The 19032-nt window shown below is 36.4% G+C and overlaps 1 protein-coding gene across 49 annotated transcripts in view; it reads right to left on the bottom strand.

Moving 5' to 3' along the window:
* RIMS2 (regulating synaptic membrane exocytosis 2) overlaps window positions 1-19032 on the bottom strand; it is a 454948-nt gene that overhangs the window by 116657 nt on the left and 319259 nt on the right. For 37 of the 49 annotated variants that reach the window (XM_089517761.1, XM_089517766.1, XM_089517768.1 and 34 more), the window contains 7 exons: window positions 17936-18043; window positions 14747-14818; window positions 11082-11144; window positions 5261-5335; window positions 2943-3020; window positions 1427-1600; window positions 181-290 (listed from right to left, as the gene is read on the bottom strand). In XM_089517761.1, the coding sequence (XP_089373887.1) occupies window positions 181-290; window positions 1427-1600; window positions 2943-3020; window positions 5261-5335; window positions 11082-11144; window positions 14747-14818; window positions 17936-18043 (680 nt within the window). The remainder of the gene's footprint in view (window positions 1-180; window positions 291-1426; window positions 1601-2942; window positions 3021-5260; window positions 5336-11081; window positions 11145-14746; window positions 14819-17935; window positions 18044-19032) is intronic. The other 12 variants (XM_089517804.1, XM_089517809.1, XM_089517806.1 and 9 more) reach the window with 7 other exon arrangements.

Raw genomic sequence — 19032 nt, 5'->3', positions numbered from 1 at the left:
ATAGAAGATACCAATTATTAAAAACTGTTTCAAAGTAACAGACAATATAATAACACATATCTCAATAACAACCAGTTCACAAACTTGAGGGTTAAAGCTTTTTGTTCAAACTGGCTGCAAATGTTACTCTTCCTTCATACTTCAGCAAGAATATCTTTGCATTTTAAAGAGATCACTTACTTCTCTCCAGTGTCCCTTTTGGTGGCAGTTGTGGCAATTGTCTACCCCTGCGTCCTGCTACTGGAGTACCTGAAGGACTTGTTTGGACAGACCCCATACGAGCATTTGACCTACAGGACACATCAAGAGAAAGCATCAACTGTAAAATACATTTATTCTTAGATGTGTGAAGAATAAGTATACGATAATGGTTTTTCTGTATTCTTAACCTTTGCTGACAGTGATATTCTGACAGTTCATTCCTACATGTTTATAAAGACATGGTTATTAATTTTAAAAAGTTTATCTGAAAAAATCAAAATTATGCAAAAGGATGATCCACAGCACATTTATGTAATCGCATCTGCTAATTATCTATGGAAATGTATGCAGGTATTGATGCACACAGATGCATTACAACATACAGAAAGAGATACACAGGAAAATGTGTGTATGCTTATGTTTTATATTTTCATGTTCCACAGAAAGATATTAGTGATTTTAGAATTCAGCTAACATTAATTTAAAACATAAAACTCTGCATGAACTCAATGAGAGACAATAAAACAGAAGTACATTTCAATGAGTGAAATGGAATCATAACACCATTGTTCTTAACTACATTAATGTACTAGAGAAAAAGCAAAGCATTCAGAAAATAATTTGAATGAGACAAATTTAGCACCCCACATGTATTCATCATCTTCCCAGTCATTTTGCAAGAACAGCTTACTTATTTAAATTCCACTTGATTATGAATACAGTACAATTACTCAAACAGGAACAATGCAGAACATGCACACAGCAAAACAGAGAAAACACTGGTTAAAAGAATACTTAATACATAAAAAGTACAATATAATTTAAGAAACTGTTTTCTTAAGAAAAAAAGTTTCCTTTGATGTTATGATGACGATTTCATAAGCGATGTCTGATGACCACATACAATTTCTCATTCTGTAAGAGAAGTACGTGGTAGTTATGAGGTGCTTTAGTGTAAGAAATCACCCAGGATTCCTGATAAATGAGAAATCACAAAACAAATGTAATTAATTGTGTCATTAATTATTGTTAGTAAACAAATTACAATGACAGCCACACCATTATATCCCCAGTGAAATATAAATAGTGTGTAGACGTTGGCAAGGTTAGTATCTACAGCTACTAGTGATCAGCTGATGATGACAGGCAACAGCACTGAGCTTTTGGGAAAATAAAAGAGTGAGTTGGTGGGGCAGGATTAGTCTGATTGGATTGTCTGTTTCACCTCGATAAGGCAGGTGAGGGAGGGGCAGATCTTCCAGTCATTAATGAAGGCATCGATCTCATGAGGTTTGAATCAGGACGTTCAGTGGATCGGGAGCGGGGACTGGGCCGTTCTAGCACAGGACGCTGTTCTGTTGATCTGGATCTTTGATATGGTAGTCTAGGTTCCCAATTCCTGTAATGTTAGTCAAAAAGCAGCTCAATTGACCTTAATCTGTAGTTATGAATTATGGTGGCTCATATGTTTTGGAGATGAGCAACATTAAGCACATTTCTTATAACCTTTTTTCAATTTCTTGTGTGTGTGTTCTTGTACACAAAAATTTGGTAATCCATATATTTTTTAAAATGGCTCAAGAATGGAATTAAATATAGCTTGTTCACCAGCATATACTGCATTAAAAATGTAGTAGTCACTACGTTGTGAGAACAATGCCCATATTTAAAAAATGCTTAACTGGCTGATAGTATCAAGCTAAATTAATACAGGGGGAAAAATCACACTTTCCATTCTCAGTCAGCAAAGTAGTTATTACCAGGATTACCATGGTTTTCAAGATCAAACTACTAGAAAATATTGAGGAATATTTCTTTCCATTTACAAAATACTGGTGTTAACCTTCGATGGGCATAATTTTTTAAAAAGCAGATCAAAGTTATATGCTACTGAACAACAAGTTATAAGGCTTATGCAGTAATACTAGCAGCACTTCTGAGGGGAAAATACAGGTTACATCAGATAAAAAGTGCTAGCATGACACTGTAATGAGAGAACACATAGGAACCTGGAAAAAAGAAAACAACATTACAAGTTTCCAAAAAGCTGACCATATATATGCTGTAGCACAAACACTGTTGTGGACAATGAGAAACATTTTGATTCATGATGTATCTTCAGTTGAATGGTAAGGTACCCACCACAATTGGATGATTATGTATTTATTAATGTAGCTTCTTCTTTATTTAAAAATTGCTTTATTTATTTCTAATTATGTGCTTATTAATGTAGCTTCTTCCTCTTTATTTAAAAAAACGATTTATAAAACGATTTAGGTAGTGAAATGACTACAGTAAATATCACCAAAAAAAACCAAAAACTGAATCAGTATTAAAGAGGACAGGAGAATAAAGGTATTCTTAAGGACTTACAGAATTCATAGCAATTTAGACCCCATCTACACCATGGTATCCTGTTCATACTGATATGAACAAATACTAGTCAAGAATACTCTACAATTTCCATTGATTTCAAGTGGCTTTGTCCTGGAGAAATGTGATAGTCTGCCAACCTTCTTGGATGCAGTAACAGATTTCTTTGGTTAAAAATAATGGAATACCTGCTAATATATGCTCTTCTTGTAGTAAGCCCCACAGACAGTTTCAGAATAATACCAGCCACCAAAAGCCTCAATTTAAAGCACCTAAGAAGCAGACACATTGCACTGGGACACATCAGCAGCGAGTACTATGTATCAGGGAGGAGCCACAGCTAATCTCAGACAATTCACAAAGATTACCTCATGTTTTCTTCTGGATCTACATGTTCACTTTCTGAATAGGAAGCTTGATCTGCCAATACATCCATTGTTTCACTTCTTTAATATTAAGGAAACAAAAAAATCACCTTAGCATGCAATACCTATATCTTAGCTGAAAAGAGATTTGAGGAGGGCTTCAATGTTATATTTGAAATATATATGTATATTCATGAGGCAGAAAGGAAATATGCTTCCTTTGAGAAAAAAAGTTTTTCTTACAATATAATGTTTTAAAGCCACATGAAATTCATGTCTCCTTTTCAAATTGCTTTCACACACAGGAACTGCTTCAGTATAGTTCAACCCCCTTGGACCATAAAGGAAAGCTACAGTTTTAGTTATAGGATCAGCATGTCTTGAGCAGAGAGAACATCCTATGTAAGTAACTCCTCCAGAGTTTGGATATTCTAATATTATTTTCATAGTCTGAAAAGCAACCACAATGCACTATCTCCCATACCATCAAAATAATGGAAGAAAGGTGTAACAGCCAAAGACTTTCTTACTTAATTTCCAGGACTACAAATAGAATACAAAGATCTATTTGTTAATATGTTTAGTGGTTCAGATGCCAGTTCTGATGATTGGAAGATCAGAAGGTTGGCAGTTCGAGGCCGAAGTGCCACATGATGTCACTAGTCACTAGTCCCACCTTCTGCCAATCTAGCAGTTCAAAAGTATGCAAATACATGTAGATAAATAGATACCACTTCAATGGGAAGGTAACAGCGTTCAGTACAGTCATGCTGGCCACATACAATGCTGTCTCCTTGCCTTAGTAACTGAGATGAGCACCACCCCTTACAGTCGGTTACGACTAGACAATCATGTCAAGGGACTATCTTTACCTTTTTTACCTTTTTACAAACTTGCTCCACATATGAAAGGAGATGGCACTAAGGTGTTGGCAAAAGGGATAAGAGGATCAAATAAGAATGTATGATCTCAATCATGCAATTGCTGGCAAAGGAAGTTGGGTGTGCTCTCTAGCTTCCTAAATGATAAGTAACTTTCAGTGAAAGATTTTTGCTTTCTATGTGTTATTAAGCTTCTCAGGTAACAGAATTTATACCACCCCAATGATGTTTAGTAACAAGCGCTGTATCTCCAAAAACTGAAAGCCATGTAAGAAGAGAAATAGCCAATAATGCTGAAACAGTGTTGAAAATGTTTAATGTGTTTTTGTGTTAAAAATTATTATTTTTGCATTCTGCTATTATACAAGTTGAGTATCTCTTATATGAAAATCTTAAATACTCCAAAATCCAATAATGTCTAGATGGGTGGCTGAGATAGTGAGAAATTTGTTTCTGATGGTTGAATGTATATAACTTTGTTTCATGCACAAAATCATTAAAAATATTGTGTATAAAATTACCTTCAGGCTATGTTTATAAGATATAGATATAAATGAATTTCATGTTCAGACTTGAGACCCATTTCCAAGATATATCTTTATGTATATGGAAATATTCCGAATCCAAAATAATCCAGAATACTTCTATCCCAAGCATTTCAGCTAAGGGATACTCAACTTTACTGGTAAAGAGCATTCACTCGATTTTCTTGACAATTTGTTGGAGATCTGCGCACTTGCTGATAGGAAAATGCATCAAGACCTGCATTTCTTAACTGAGCATATAAATCCTGCAATGTTTCACTGGGTTTGGTCATCATTAACACATAATTTACAAATCCACCAACATTTCAAAACCAGAACTTAATTTATATAACCTAGTGTAACCTGTTGTGTTAAATTGTCTAATAGTAACAATTCAGTTTGTGGTGGTATAATACAATCATTTTGTTTAAACAAAATATTTATATGCACCTTAAACAGTTTAAATTCACACAATGTTTAAAAATCAGTACAAAAGGGATCTTGGATAACACATCAATAAATCTACACAGAAAGTCATTAAAATATGGACTACTGCTACAGTAAGCAAATTCGGTAACATGAAGATACATGAACACAAACAATTCATTGCTTCCTAGCATACTTCCTAATATACCTGCTTCCCCATAAGCAGTGTTTCCTTCCTGTGCCTGACAGCTCATAAATGATGGCAGCAATCAGATGAATAACAACAACAACAAAACCACCGAAAGCAATGAATATGTCTGTTTAAAGAGATGAAAACATGAAAATGCAGCCAAACTATGGTGCATTTTTATGACCATATAAAGTTTCTTCTACTTCTAGAGACACTGACCACACTGAAAGAGGAATACAAATAAACAAATACCTAAGAGCCACAGTTGTAAGACTATAAGTTACTTCTTACTGGGAATACCTTTCAGTATCTGTGGAAGGTTGCTGGATTTCAATCCTTGGACAAACTATTCTTCTACTACCTAATGGGATTTTGCTGTTTGGTCACAAACACAAAATCCTGTGTTAGCATGCCATCCATAACCACTGCTAAAAATAAATTTCTGCTTGTTAACAAAGTTAAAATTCTAGGTATTCATATATAAAAATAATACTTTTTAAATAATACTATACTGGATAACATACTTCACAAACAGAAGAACATGTATGCACTGACAATATTAAATATAATATTATTATTATAAAATATTAATCATAAAATATCAGAGAAAGAGAGAGACTATTTGTACATGAAGAGAGAGGGAGAATACATGAAGATACACCAAACTATCAGTATTTTCAATATAGCTGTATCTATCGTCAGATGTGCATCCACTAGAATGTAAACATAATTTCTGTTAAGCAGTATACCTGCCCAAAGATTCTTATTTTTATTCTCTGTGGGCATCCATAATTTCTTAGATATTTCTAAAACCCGAAACAGTATTTCACTAGTTTATCTTCCTATAAAGTTAAAACCCAAACATAATTTCTGTTAAAACCCAAGGGGCCAACAAAATAGACAGAAAGTGTGATGAAAGTTTGTAAGATTTTGAAAATTAAATAAAGTGCTACATCATTTAGTTCAAGCTTCACGGAAAAACAGTCAAGCAAGTATTTACTCCAAGGGAAAGCAGTGCATAAGATACTTTCTTAAAATGGCATATTCATTTATAATGTACCTCCACAATGTTAGGCTGAAAGGAAGATCATAGGAAGGAAGGATATTCCATCACTGCATGTTCTATGTTATATACAATATGATATGCATTATTAATAGTTTTATCCTATTTGTTAAAGAAGTCATCTAAAATTTACCTTAAATATTACAGAAGGTATTCCCATACAATACACAGCCCTGTCTCTTACAGGCCACAGGCCATCATCTATGCGAAGACTGTAGCAAAATCATTCTGTGCCATGGCCATGCCCCTTCATCATCTATATCACGTATACATGCTAGAATAGATAGTCTCCAACTATTCCTGCACAGCATTCCACTAAGGATTATGACATGACACAAAGACATGCTACAAAATTATAGTAGTTCCAATTCTGAGAAATTCTGCAACTTGGACAAGAATTTTAGAAATAAATGAGGCTTTAGAGAAACATGAGCAAAGTACAAGCATGTCCATGGGTTTTTTGCAAAAATACAAAAAAAAAATTCTGAACACACACATCCCAAATCTCAACACACACATCCCAATGGAGGGTGAATTCCCCAATGAGGACTGACCCACAGAATGTTAAGTGCCAGTAGGAGGAGGAAGGTCAGGTAAGAATAATGAATGGGTTTGCTTGAACCTAGAACAACTGAGAGTAACTTGGAATAAGGTGTGGCTGCCTAGAACTCTTAACAAGAGCTTTCCTATTGTAGGGGGTTAATAAGGCTAAACTGCAACATTTTGCTGTAGGTCTGACTAAGGGCCGGAGCAGACAGATGCAAAAGAGGAGCCCAAGTCTGCTCGGGTCACAAGTGAGTTGGGACCGTGCTAACAATGCACCTGCTCCCAAAGTGGACTGCAGCCGCAGGACCTAACCCACACCACTAGGAGCCAGATTACCATGGCTCCTTTTTGCTCTGGTCCAATGGTGTGTGTTGTTTGCAGCCAAACGCCGCTTCATTTGGCCCATCTGGTCCAGGCCTTAGCTATCTCTTCATCAAGGCTGCATTTCTATATATACCTGTGATATCTACTTGATTCAATAGGCGAACCTCTTCAGTAAACATAGATAGGATTACATTGTAAGGCATCCAAGGCAAGAAAGGATGGTATAGCATGCAGCAACCTGTATGGGACAGGTATATATTCTCTTATATACTACAATACACACATGAGTATCTTATTCAATTGGATTGTTGTATGGTGCTACTGAAGAAATGTTCTATAAGTACAGAATGTTTAAGAGGCCTTGGGAATGAACCCCTCTATCACAATAGAAATTTTCCAGACACAAAGGTGTGACAGAAAATGTAGAAATACTGCCTTGTGCTGACACTGTTGTTGTATATATGTTATTAAGTTCTATATCATTCTGTGCAATAATTATTGCTATTGTTAAGTTATTAAAGAACAGTACTTGGAGATTAATTTTTTTTTCCAAAAGAATAGTCAATAAAGAAAAAGGCAGTAGTTATACAGAGAATGAAAGGTATGAGAGTTCCTTTCTAATAAATGTGAAAATTGATGGCTATAGTTCCACTTACATTCCACTGAAATCTATGACAGGATATTTATTTAAAGACTTTTTACCCTGTTCTTGATCCAAAAACAACTCCCAAAATGGTTTGCAAAATTCAAAGTCTCTGCCCTCAGGATTGCAAAGCAACAAAGAAATAAACATGAGACACAAAGGATTGGACTAAAAGTGAGGGGAAAGAAAGAATTGTATAGATGAATAGGAGTATCCCTGTATTCAGACTTGCATTGCACTCTCCTTGAGGATTGCCATATTCTTCCCTGGCACATTTCTCCACTTTCTTCTCTTCTGTTTCACTTCTATTTTTGCTTTCTGATCATGACTTCTCCCCTCATTCCTTCAGGATAAGTAATATGATTCCTCAGCTGCACTTATGGTAGCCATCATGATTTAATCACAATCCCCAAGGCCCTTTTTGTTTCCCAGGGCCCTGAAAATCTTTCAAAGCTCACCCCACCAAAAAAAAAAAAAAAAAAAAACCAAACTATTTTAATCCAAACTCCTCCCAAATTTCTCTGAAAGTCTCCGGAAGTGGTGATTTTCATTAAAACAAGGTTGGGGTAAAAGGTAAGATGTAGCAGAAGTGGGGATCTCCCTTTCCCACTGCAAATTCACCATGTAGGCCAAACCCTACTTCATGGGCCTGGGAAACGTTCAGACCCAAACAGCTCTGAGGGTTTCCTGTAGAAGAGAAGGGGAAAGGAGAGCAGTTCTGCTGTGCGGTTACACTAGCAGCAGAGCAACATTAACTGTAGCTTTTAGCCTAGATACAACCATAAATGTTTTTAAATTAAGGACTGCATCCCATTCCTTAGGAGGAAGCCAAACAATCTGGCCCATTGCCAGGGGGGGGAAAAACCAAATTCACGACATCCAACATTCACAATATCCAACATACCCAACATACATTAAATGCTGTGTATGCTATCTATGGTATTTGAAATGAAAGCCAGTAGACCAAAAAAAAAAATGTTACTCTTTTTTCCTATTCCTAAAGGAATACATTTGTATGGTATACTCATTTGTCAAAACAAAATTAAACAGAAGAGGTGAGTGTTTTCACAATTGTTTTCTCAAAAGTTCTTGAATGTTCCTTCTAAATAACTGCCAGAGTGGACGATCAAGTTTATGTATGGGATTCCTTCCTAAAAGAAGGCTCTATTTGTTGTAGTTTTTAAGATAACATTTAACAATGTACTCATTTCCCTTGGATTTTAATGTTTTTTATTATATATTCTGCTTTGGATTATTATTTCAATTTGGATTTAGATTGTTTTAAATTTGGTGATCCTAAAAAGTATCCAAAACGATTTGTGATTTTATGAATTTCTGTTTGTACAGAGCTTTAGGAAGATTGTAACCTTGAACAGGAAATAATACATGCATCATGTGACTAATAAAATTTAACGTTTTTATTGCATTTGGTAGCCTGTACATAAAAGCTAGAAAGCTTAAAATTAGCCTCAAAGGGATGAAGTAGATGGGCCAAAAGATGCAGCCCAGGGCAGATCCAGCTGTGATCAGCTCGGGACTGCAGCAATCACAGGGCCCACTCTCAAAGTGGACTACCGCAGCGGTCCCAAACGGGCAGCTGGCAAGAGTGGAGTTAAATCCACTCCTGGAAAGGCTGGCTTTTGCTGCCTCGGCATGCCCTGAGCGTGACCTCCAGCCCCTTTGGGGGCATGTGTCAACTCAATGCCATGCTCTCAAAGCAGTCGGAAGGTGCATGTCTGTTTCAGGTCCAAATTCTTTGGAATCTATCTATAACAGAGAATATTTGCTATATATACTCATGTATAAGTAAAAAAAAAAAAAATTAATGCAAAAAAATTGAACCCCCCCCCCAAAAAAAAATAATGGGTTGACTTAAACAAGGGTATATATGGTACTGCCAGGCAGCAAGGGAGGAGGAAGGGTGAACCCATCCCCTCAAGGCTTCTCTACCATCTGGCTTTCTCTCAAGGAGAAGGCTGGGCAGTGAAGGAGGAAGAGGGGCGAACACTCACCCCTCAAGGATTCTTTGCCACCTGGATTTCTCCCAAAGAGAAAACTGGGTGGTGTAGGAGGAAGGGTGAAATCTTGCCCTCAAGGTTCCTTCACCACCCAGCTTTCTCTTGAGGAGAAAGCTGGGCAGTGGAGGAGGAGGAAGGGCAATTGCTCGTCCCCCAAGGCTCCTTCATTGCCTTCATTTTTCCCAAGGAGAGAGCCAGGATGCAGAGGAGAATGAAAGGCGAACATTCACCCTTCAAGGCTCCTCTGCCACCATCCACTGTTGTTTGCAGCTGGCTCGCTTGTCTTTCCTCCTCCTCCTCCTATCCACTTTCTGTGAGGAGATAAGCAGACCAGCTGTAAACAACCAAGGGCGGGCGGGCAGACGGGTGGCAAAGAACGACCATGCTGAGTCCTAAAGTTCTACCCTCTTTAAAACAAGCCCTAAATTTTCTGGGTATTATTATTTATTACCATATATAAGTCAACCTCATTTATAAATATAAGTACTCTACTTATACTCGAGTGTAAAGGTAAAAGGTAAAAGTAGTCCCTTCACATGAATGTTTTGCCATAACCAATTGTAGGGGGCGGTGTTCATCTCTGTTATTAAGCCGAAGAGCCAGCATTGTCCACGGACTACTCTGGTGGTCATGTGGCCAGCATGACTGCATCGAATGCTGTTTCCTACCCACTGAAGTGGTATCTATTTATCTACTTGCCTTCGAGTACAGTATATACGGGTATATGCAGTATATATTGTATATAGTCAAGCGTATATGGTAATAAATAATAATACCCAGTAAATGAGAAAACAAACAAATAAATGAAGTAAGAATATACCACATCATTTCTACAACACAGCAAACTGAAAATTAAAAAAGCAAACTCAAGAAATTAACATCTCTATACAACTGACACCTTTCTTCTCAAGTCTCAGGTCTCAAGGTTGGATTTTCAACAGACTGATGTTCATGAGAACATTTCTATGGCTTTTGCTGCTGATAGATCCTATTTCAGATGCCATGAGTGTACATAACTGAAAATAGGTAATTTCTATTTAAGAAGTTCTACTACACTATCTCGAATATGTGTTGAAAGTTGAAAGTAACTCTGGAAATACGTATGTGATAAAAATGCCTTAATAATTCATTTAAATGCAATGTCAACACTTCCTTAGTTGTTCATAGATAAAATTACCATGTTATAATCCTCAAGAGAGAAATACATATAGAGGTCACCATCTATAAGTGTACCTGAATACAGCAAACCACACAAAGAAAAAAAGAGGTTTGCTTACCTGTAACTGTTATTCATTGACATTAATATAACTTTACACTTCTAGATTATGACCCATTGTGTGATCATATGAGGGAAAAGAAAGTAGCAGAAATATCATATTAAAAAGTCACCTTCTTAGGGTTTTGTGAAAAGAAAAATGAAGGATAATCTCTTGTCAGGCATAAAAATAATAATGAAAGAGAATAACACTATATTGAAAGTATGAATATATATCTTTATAGACTTGTAACACTACACACTTTACTTACCCATAGTTTTCAGCTGAACCATTGACTACATGATCTGCCCATGAACTTGCACCATTGTAATACCTTTGCAATGCAGTTAAAATAAAGACATGTTACAAAGATGAAGCTAATTTCATAATAACATTTTTCATTATATATGTTTCATTTTACTGATCTGGCAATTACTTCTAGTGTTTTTCATTGATTATTTTCAATGAATGCATTTGGGAAATTAGACTTTTTTTGGACAACAGATTTATTAGTATTTTCCCTTTACATCTCAGAGTTTTCAATCACTGTCAGGGCATTTAACCTATTCCCTTTTAATATTAAGCTCTTTTTATGTTTGCTTTTCTGTGTCATATTGTTTTTGACAGAAAGTGTGTATTTATGGCATATATTCAAAAGAACACAAGTAACCCTGTTTTTTCAAATAAAAAATACATAATCAACACATCATTCCAATTTTATTTTGAGCATGACTTTCTTCACACTCAACTATGCAATGACTCTGTTTGCCATCTTTTACACATATGGTAGAGCCATAAATAATCACTCCTGGTTATCTGTGATATGTAGCTATATGATACATATGGCTGAAAACATAATGGTATACTTAATTAATCATTACTGCTGACAGAATAGCTTCTATCAGCAGAACAGGGAGGGGGAAATTCTTTCACATTGCAGCTCCATCTCCAACACATCTTCCAACAAATGTTCTGAGAGAAGACAGACACTACAAAGATTGCGATGAGAGTGGAGAAATGAAGGATAGAACAGAGAAATGTCATTGTGTGAAGTTACATTCTCAAGTATATGAATTGTAGATTTATCATCAGAAAAATGTAGGAATAAAGAAATGATCAGAATATACAATAGCATGGATTTTGGTTATATAAAATATAACTCGGATTTGAACTTAAACCAATCTTTTATTGGGTGCTTTACAAAATGCGAAGCATGTACCTTCTATGTTAAACACAACATTTAACATAATAAAAAGATGCTTGAAATGTAATGCATTTAAGAATATGCATCCAAATTAATTATGTTGCTTAATAGATAACATCAGAAATTATCAATAGTTATTTATTAATAAAGTAAAAATCATTAGTGAGGGTTGGATTACATTTCTTTGATTTCAAATTTACATTCTTTAATACACTCATGATCATGATCACTTTGGAGGCCAGGACATTTTTATTTTTGCCTGTGAAACTCTGAAACTGCCAAACGCATAGACTGAAGTGTTACTCTTGCTGTTGAGCCTAGACTTTATTAATAACAGTAATAGCAAGAAGAATGTACCTAACATTTAATCAGTGAAATGTATAGATATCAAAGAATTTATACCACAGTAATGAAACTATAGAAGACTGGCAATTAATACCAGGTACTGTAGGATAAGGGCTCAAGCAGACAAGCCCTGATCAGCTGTGAGCAAGCCTCAATCAGCGTGGGGCCACAGGAATTGGACACTGTGGTCTTGAGGCCAGCTGCTGCTGCAGTCTGAAACAGAACACCGGCAAGGAGTAGTTTTTTCCTCTTTTTGCAGCCAGGTTTGGGCCACTTTAGGCTGCCTTGGCTCGGCTTCCAGTTGATCCGGGGGAATGTGTCATCTGCACACTCCACTCCCGAAGCAGCCGGAAACCGCTTTTTCTTGCCCATATTTCAGAACAAGGAACTGGCAAAGCAACCTCTGAGTATTCCTTGCTTAAGAAAAAACTATGAAATGAATGGGATCACCATAAATTGACAGGTTACTTGAAAGCACTTACACACACAATGAAACTGCACCCATATAGAAAGAATTATGTATGCTCTGTGGGAAACTTTGTACCTTTGCATCCTATACTGTAAGGGATCGACGAGTCCAAGTAGACCACAAGTTCAACATGAGTCAACAGTGCAATGAGGCCAATGCAATTTTAGGCTGCATCAATAGAACTATAGTGTCTAAATCAAGGGAAGTAATAGTGCCACTCTATTCTGCTTTGGTCAGGCCTGGAATACTGTGTCCAGTTCTGGGCACCACAATTCAAAAAGGATGTTGAGAAATTGGAGCATGTCCAAAGGAGGGTGACTAAAATGGTGAAGGGTCTGGAAACCATGCCCTATGAGGAACGACTTAGGGAACTGGGGATGTTTAGCCTGGAGAAGAGAAGGTTAAGAGGTGATATGATAGCCCTGTTTAAATACTTGAAGGGATGTCATACTGAGGAGGGAGCAAGCTTGTTTTCTGCTGCTCCAGAGAACAGGACCTGGAACAATGGATGCAAGCTACAAGAAAAGAGATTCCACTTCAACATTAGGAGGAACTTCCTGACAGTAAGGGCTGTTCGACGGTGGAACAAACTCCCTCGGATTGTAGTGGAGCCTCCTTCCTTAGAGGTCTTTAAACAGAGGCTGGATGGCCATCTGTCGGGTATGCTTTGATTGAGAGTTCCTGCATGGCAGGGGGTTGGACTAGAGGGCTCTTATGGTCTCTTCCAACTCTATGATTCTATGAGTCCATCATTCAACTTAATATCTCCAGCAATAGCCTAAGGCCATCAAGGTGTGCTGAAACTAGTAAGCAGGAAATAAAACTACTCTGCTTCTTAAAGATGTTGATTAGTCTTAGGCATCCAAAACTTTGTGGCAACAAAAATTAATGTGCATATTAAGAAAAAAACAGGAAAGACAGGAGATCATATATATTAAAAAGGCTATAGATCCAAATCCTCTTCATCTTCCTTTCTTGCTTTCTACCACCTAACCAAGCATCTCATAATTTGTGGTGTCCTGCACTTGAGTGCAACCATAACAATAAACTGATCCCTTGACAAAACTTGCACAACACTAGAGCCTATCAGTACAGAGAAGGTCCACAATCCAGAAGTGTCGCTGCATATAAGGAACTCAAATACACTCAGAAAACCTATGCATAGGCAGTCCAGCTCTAACACTGTTTATAGTTCTTAGTTGTTGCTGTTGTTTTTGAATGTATTCTTTTTTTAAAGATGCTGTGCTGTTGTTGGTTTACTTCCATTTTTTATTAGTGATGATGATGATGATTTCTTATTATATGGCAAAAGTATTATGGTTTTGCTTCCATTCTGTGAATCACCCAGCAGCCTTCTGCTATTGTATAGTATCAAGATGTAATTAAAAAAAAATAAAAAGTGCATCTACTCTGCTTTTGCAGCCTCACTTCTGAACTTTTAGAACACCATAGTTCTTTTGCCTTATTCCCAGCATGCCTAATGCCCCTGTAGGAATAAGACAATACTTATTTGGTAAGCTCAGGAACAGTTCTATGAAATAACAGATATCTGTGCCATTGTTCTTATGAGAAGAAATATGAGCATATATTTCCCCCATGATTTTTGGTTTCGTCTCCTATTCCTACTGCACAAATTATAACTATAAATATCTTTCTAGGATTTCTTGCCTATCTCAACTGAAAATATTCAAACAATTCATTTCTTTCTTGCTGAAAACACAGTGTGCAGTTCATAAAATACCAAACTAATCATTGCTGGTTCAAGCTATTAAAGCAGATGTGTGTAACACATGGCCTGAAGAGCATACAAAATCTAAGTATCATAATTCTTAGCTATTTCAAAACTTTATAGCATGGTGTTCACAAAATGTTATAATACAATTTCTTATCTACATCTTTTATATACACATCAAAATACCTTTCAGGAGTAGGGGAAATATCAGTGTCATCAAAATATGCATTAGGCATTCTTCCTTCCTTCCTACTCCTCCTGAACATAAAATAAACAGCAAAGATATTTCAGACATTTCAGACTTGCTTTAGGTACTCTCTGTTTTCTTCTCACTTTATTATAGAAGATCATATTTATGTAATACTGATCAACTGCTTACTACTGCCTTATGCAGTCCAACAAACATTAAGTATACCTAAAAGAAGAACCATCCAACCCAAAGAATCTGTGCTATGCTGAAAATCGCTTGTCCCTTTCATGTAGTTCAAATTATCCGAAATAACAGGATTCATTAAAATGATAATAGTGCTTGGTAGAATTGAAGGCAGTAGAAAAAGAGGAAAACCACATTACAATTGAATAGACTCAGTTGTAGAAGCTACAAAACCAAGTTTGCAAGACCTGAGCAGTTTAATCTTTTTATTATTATTATTGGTTTCCTCAGCTGAAAGAAGTTTGACACCATCTATTTTAATTTTTCTGTCTTCTTGGTAATTGAGAATTAGGAAATTCAACAATATAGGAAATAACAGCCATATGTATTAACCCAAAATAACTTTTTATTTAAACTGATATATTGTTTTCAAGTTCCATAATAAGGAAGAGTCAAGGCTTTCCCATCATTTCCTCATGACACCCTGACAGAATCATTGGACCAAGGGTTTCACATTTTAAAGGTGGTCTCTGAATCTTCTGCAGTCATAGAATAAATGTGGATGCACCATGATCTAGGTATTCATAAAAGTTTCTAGTTGCACAAGTTAAGGTTATTTGTAGGAAACATAGATGTACTATCATCCACTTCTTAATCTTAAATCTTAAAGTTGTGATTCAATTTTAATTTCATGTCCTCAGTCAAAGGTTATTGATACTGAGCACCATATCTCCATTTCCAATATAAATGTCACTTGGAAGTACCTAAAATGCAAGGATGACTGAAGCATAAAGTATGCCAAAGATCTGCATAAAGCAGAGACATGACAAGTATAGCTTCATAAAACCAGAGGAAATTTCCATTTGATAATAGATGCTCCCAGCTGTGTTCAGAAGCCAGGTAAACCAATTTACAAGATCGTCTTATAATGAAGTCTTGAAATTAGAATCCCTGAATCCCTACTTCACTGGGGAGAACCTTGCAGGAGTGGTACCTGATTTTCTTAGGAAAACACAAAAACTGATGGAGGCCACAGAAACCAAACGGCGCGGCCTCTGGGAGCCCCAAACAGAAACCGCTCCCGACAGGTTAATTTTAGGGCATGCGCTAGGCGCCATTGGCACCCTCACATACACTGATGACGTCGCTTAGATGCAGTGCCACACATATGTCATCATGGTGGCCTCCATGTGTCATCATGGTGGACACTCCACTCTCCCAAGCCCTAAAATCGGCCCCAGGCCAGCGTAAGGCACCAGTCTATACCGGCCCTATGTTCCACTGATTTCAGTGAGGTTTATTCCCAATTAAGTAGATATATAACTGCAGTGTCAGATAATTTAAGATATTTTATGAAGTATGTCACTTCAAAAATCAAAAGTTATATGCTTAGCTCACACACCAAATCAATAATAAATAATAATAAAATTTATTTGCGTTTCCCCGCCTCTCCCAGTGGATCGAAGCGGGGTTACAGACTATTAAAATCAATACATATAACACTCTTATAAAAACAAAAAAAATATTACATCAACACTATCACATAAATACAGAAACACATATAACAGTTCTAGTATAATGTTTAAAGAACAGAAAAGTCTCCTCAAAGGTCTACCAAAAGCAACTGAGGGCTCAGTATGTTGCAGATATCAAATGTCTTCCTTGGGTGGGATGGTAGTTCTAAAATAAGATTCCTGTGCAATCTAGTCACATCTTAAAAGCTTAATGTAATTCTGGAAAATGTACAGTGGACCCTTGTTATACGCTGGGGTTTGGTTCCAAAATCCCCCGTGTATAACAAAATCCGTGTATGCTCAAGTCCCATTAAATATAATGACATAGCAAAATGGTGTCCCTAATAAAAAATGGAACATCAAGGTAAATTTATACTTTTTTGGAACATTTTCAAACCGTGTATGCTTGAATCCGTGTATAAAAAATCCGTGTATAAGAAGGGCCGACTGTATATGAATATTTAACACAAAATGCATACAGGGAGACCAAATCATATTTCTTTAAAAAGACCAAAATGTCAAAAAAAATGTTTGACATTGTACAGAATATATTACCCATTTTAAAAACTCCAAACAAATAAAGTATGTATGTAATTTATCATAAACCACATACAGTAGCAGCTAAGTTCTCATTATAAAACCTTTTTCATCTTCTTTTTAATAATATTGTGTAAGCTACACCTGATCCAGTACTTTCAAGGAAAGGCTGCTGGATGCCTTTTGGCACAGGTAAACCTTTGTTCTCACTATGCAAACGGATCTTGTAGCACCTTTGAGATTAACTGAAAGAAAGAAGCTGGTATCACGAGCTTTCGCAGACTAGAACCTACTTCCTCAGATGTATGTTTTCTCACTGTGTACACGGCAGATGTATGAAGATGTATCTTATGAATAGAGTTCTATTTGGTCTTCGCCACATTGTTAACAAGTCCCTGCCTTATTCCATCAATTTACGATGAGTCTGAGTTTAAGACTGACCTACCATGGAAAATTTTGTTTCTTGTCTCCTTTGATATCATTATAAAAAGATTTTAGCTGTCTACTGATTTGTAAACCTGAAAATTATCAGGGGCAGAAACTCATTGATAGTTGCACCCAGCAGAGGGACAGGACACTTCTAATAGTATACAGGCTGGTGAATGTTACCAATTCAGGGAAGTTTTGGCTTTGTGTGGTTTGTGTTCCTTCTTTACTGCATCCATGTTGGACAAACACATCAACAATACATTAAGCTTTGAAGATACGACATTTTCTATATTTAATTTTTATTGAATTACCTCCACAGAAAACATTTTAATACTTTATTTATGTTGGGTAATATAATATAACTTTTGAGTACTTTAGTGGACTCCTTCCCCTCCTTGTTCCAATCTGCCTTTCTTTCTTTTCTTTTTTTTCCAATTTATCATTTTAAATGAAATGTCTGCTTTCTGAAACTCATTTATCTGTGACGTGGGAGACTAAATAAACACTCCACACCATTTATACCTCTCAAATTCATAGTAAGCACCCTCAGAATAGGTACGGCACATCGTACGGGATCGAAGTAATCTGATTGCATCTTCACAAAAGATAGGATACACTGAGTGATCCTTGCTGCCAAAACATAAGGGGTGAAGATGAAGCTAAAGTAAGAACACATATACAAATGAATACCTTTCAGGAACAAAGGTAAACATTATTCACAAAGCAAATGAATTCAGCAACAAAACAAAACCAAAACAAAACAAAACACTAGCTAAGTCATATGATAGCAGAAGCAAGCAATGCCGATGGGTCCCAAATCCAATTTCCATCCTAATCCCCACTGTGTTATTGCATGGAGAACTAAATATGGGGGTGTGGCAGCAGCACTTTTAAAGTGCATTTGAAAGCACCTATACTTCATTGCAAGATACATAGAGAGGGCATGCCCTGGTTTAAAGCAGATTCACCTGTCCAGGAGCCTTCTGAAATAATGAATTTGTCTTAAAATAAGGTGCCAGCTCCCCAAATGGTTTATTTTAAAGCAATTATTGCAATTTGTTGCCAGAGTAAAATTTCATTATCATGTTTAGGATAGAACATAGAAACACATGAGAGTCTCAGAGCAGTTCCAGATATTAACTCAAGTAGCATGAGCCAAACAAGCTGAAGATTTTGCTGATTACCCACTGGAAATTTTACACAGAAAAAAATTAGTAGAAAAATATATACTGCTACAGAAAAAGGGTTTTAATAGTATAACTGTGTTGCTTTTTCCTTGATTACTGTACTTATTTTTTATTTCTCATATTTTCATTTATGTTTTAAATCAGGGATGAGCAAAGCATGGCCTTGAAGCAGCATGCACTCCCCCCCCCCGACTGCCCTGAATTGCAAGAGCCAAACTGTTTTTTCAATAGATTGCAAGGAGCTGCCACCCCACACTGTTTAATGGCAAACAACCATCATTTTTCAAAACTCAACATGAACTTCTCTAGGATTTTTGTTTGTTGGTTGGTATTTCTTGCCCCTGCAGGGCCCTACAGTGTAAAATTGGCCACTACAGTTGCCCATCTTTGTCTTAAATAACATTTGTTTTAATGAATGTTATTGTTAGTTAT

The sequence above is a fragment of the Sceloporus occidentalis genome, unplaced genomic scaffold, assembly GCF_023333645.1.
Source record: "Sceloporus occidentalis isolate IW3139 unplaced genomic scaffold, rSceOcc1.0.p SCAF_3, whole genome shotgun sequence".
Taxonomy (NCBI): Eukaryota; Metazoa; Chordata; class Lepidosauria; order Squamata; family Phrynosomatidae; genus Sceloporus; species Sceloporus occidentalis.
The sequence above is the reverse complement of the archived record's forward strand: the minus strand, read 5'-3'. Positions and strand labels throughout refer to the sequence as shown.